This window comes from Rhagoletis pomonella, unplaced genomic scaffold, assembly GCF_013731165.1.
Source record: "Rhagoletis pomonella isolate Grant_MI unplaced genomic scaffold, Rhpom_1.0 Rhpom_scaffold_00004, whole genome shotgun sequence".
Lineage (NCBI taxonomy): Eukaryota > Metazoa > Arthropoda > Insecta > Diptera > Tephritidae > Rhagoletis > Rhagoletis pomonella.
The window spans coordinates 46751334-46753924 of record NW_023458558.1 but is presented as its reverse complement, the minus strand read 5'-3'; the positions used below and the strand labels follow the sequence as shown (position 1 = coordinate 46753924).

At 33.0% G+C, this 2591-nt stretch overlaps 1 protein-coding gene across 1 annotated transcript in view; it reads right to left on the bottom strand.

Annotated features, from left to right (window-relative positions):
* The window catches only part of LOC118738500 (cardio acceleratory peptide 2b), a 10754-nt gene extending 9478 nt beyond the window's left edge, over positions 1-1276 (bottom strand). The window contains 2 exon segments of the mRNA XM_036469436.1: positions 883-991; positions 1236-1276. Coding sequence (XP_036325329.1) covers positions 883-961 — 79 coding nt within the window. The 5' untranslated portion in view covers positions 962-991; positions 1236-1276.
* Positions 1277-2591: the final 1315 nt, after the last annotated feature.

Below are 2591 nucleotides of genomic sequence, written 5' to 3'. Positions count from 1 at the left end.
TGTACTGAAAACGTTTACGTTGACATTAAGAAACGGCCGCAAGATTTAATTATTTAATTTTTTAATCATTATCTCTTTCTATTTAGCAAGGTGTCGAAAAACGTGTTTCTGCAAAAATGTAAAGTTTGTTTGATTGGGAAAAATTTCGTTAAGGGCAACTAAAAAAAACCTAGAATTGGGCGTGGTAGTTTAGAGACTAAAGTTAACAAAACACAGATTTACGCAGAATATGCATCAATAACATGCTATAGTTTAAGTAATGTTGAAGATATGAGCGTTGCAGTAAAGGATTATTTTCGAGAATGGACTTTATATATTTTTGGGAAATGCCGAAAAATCTTCTTAGTAAGTTTTCAAGACCATGGGTTTTTTTTTGGTTTATTTCTTGCCTAATTTGATATATAACAGATTTTAAAATAAAAACATTTTTAAGCGCCGGGGCCACGCGTTCGTAAATTAGGGTTTTTGGTTTTTGCGCTACACATCCCCTAAATTTAACATATATCTTAAGGGTACATGTGATTTACGTAGGTTCTCATTAAAAACGTTCCTGTAAATATAATAATAATCTTGCTTTTTTTTACTTATGGAAAAAACTTTAAGGCATTTTTTCTTGCTTTTCCAATTTCTGTGGACTTGAATTTTTGGAAGCACTTTATTTTCCAGATATTTAGAATTCCTTTCTTTAAATTGCCAATAAAGTTTTTTGCATTGTTTCACTTACTTACAAAGTAAAGTTTTTACACTTAGTTTTTATTTTAACTTTTACTTTTATTTTTAGTTATTGTTCATTGTGCAGTTCAGATGTTTTTATTTCACCAAATAACTTTTAAACTCTTTTTTGTGCCACCTTTAAAACTCAAGTTAGTTTTGCGCACTTACCAGCTTCGGAAAATCCAGCTAAAGCCACGACAACAACAGTCGAACAAATGATAAAGTCCAAACAGTAGAAAGACTTCATTTTGATAAAATCCTTTATTGTATAACAAAACTACCCGACAGCGTTAAAAAAGTAAAACAAAAAAAAAAATTAACGAAACTTTGAATAACAGTTGTAGCTTTTTTAAGCAGAAAAAATATCGGAATATTTAAAAATAACCGTCGCTAATTTGACCACCAACAAAGAGCACTGAGCGAATGTGATTGTATTTCTAGCTGAGTGAAAGTGTAAATGAATGGTAATGACAAGCGGTGCCGAGCAATCACAAATTGTCACAAGTTCTCACTCTGCTTACTGGTTGCTTTGCTTGTGTTTGGCTGTTCGCGTACTTCGTCTTACCACGTTCACCGAAATTATGCTTGATAGCTGTGAAAACGCATGTCCTTTTATAGGAAAAAGACAAAAGCCATCGCCGGCAGGCTAATGGCAAAGCAACAAAGCGCATCAATGTGGCAACATAACTACAAATACAACTGCGGCAGCAACATTGGCACCAGTATCTACAAACGAACAGCGGTGGGGGCGTTAAGGGTGGCAGCAGCGGCTAGGAGCCCACGCATAGCGGAACTTACTTACCACTAACACCAATAGCCATTGATGGGATATGTGAGCAACATCACCACTACACTACACCTATTTACTTGAAAGGGACCCTACAAGACATTGCTGAGCACTTTAGGCAAAAATTCTCACACATTTACACTTTTGTTTTTGTAGTACGGCATAAATGAGTAGTTTGACTATTAGTACTGAGGACTTTCTGATGACAACATTGAGGGGAAAGTACTCAATTTTTTCCCATGGCCTGAACGAAAATGAGGACTTTGATAAGCACTTTTGTGATTAGGGATAATGATAATATGAGTACTCATATGATACTCAGCTGTCTTGTAGGGGAACACATTGTGGGCGACGGGTGCCCTTACTGGGGTGTCGTGTGTCGGGTGTGTGCGTGTATATGTATATGTTCAAGCACACATTTCACTGAGAAAGTGCTACAGCTAAAGCGTATGTAAATATTCAAAAGAAATTGTAAAACAACATTTTTTTTTTTAATTTTATTTCACACAAATCTACAAATTATGTATTTTTATATATGATTTTAAAACGAAATATTCGCAAACCCAAAACGAAAAGTGTAGGATTGTTTATTTTTTTTTTTAAGGAAAATAACTGAAAATTGATAAAATTACGCTGAAAATGTTCATTTTCAAAACTAAAGCGAAACGTTTTAAAAATTGTTTAATGAAAATTCTTTTGTGATAAACTGGCACTTTTAAAATAAAACCGCAAACTTGATTACTGCAAATGTAATATGAAAACGTTTTAAAATTAAAACAAGTTTTGTTAACCTTTACAAATTTCAATTTATCATAAAAATGTTTTCAATTATTATTCGAAAATAAAAATATTGTGCAAATAGAGAAGTTACGTAATGTTTGTTTGTATTCTCCGTAATGGTTTAAAGAAGGGAAATAAAGTATATATATCGTCCCCTAAGGGTAAAAGGGTGCTAAGTCAATTTTTTGGAATTTTTTCAGGATAGGCGAAAGATCTATTTAGTTTCGTATTACCTGCCAAAAACTTAATTTAGAAAAAAAAAATGGAATAATACCTTTTCACCTTTAGGCAGCGATATGTATGTACATAC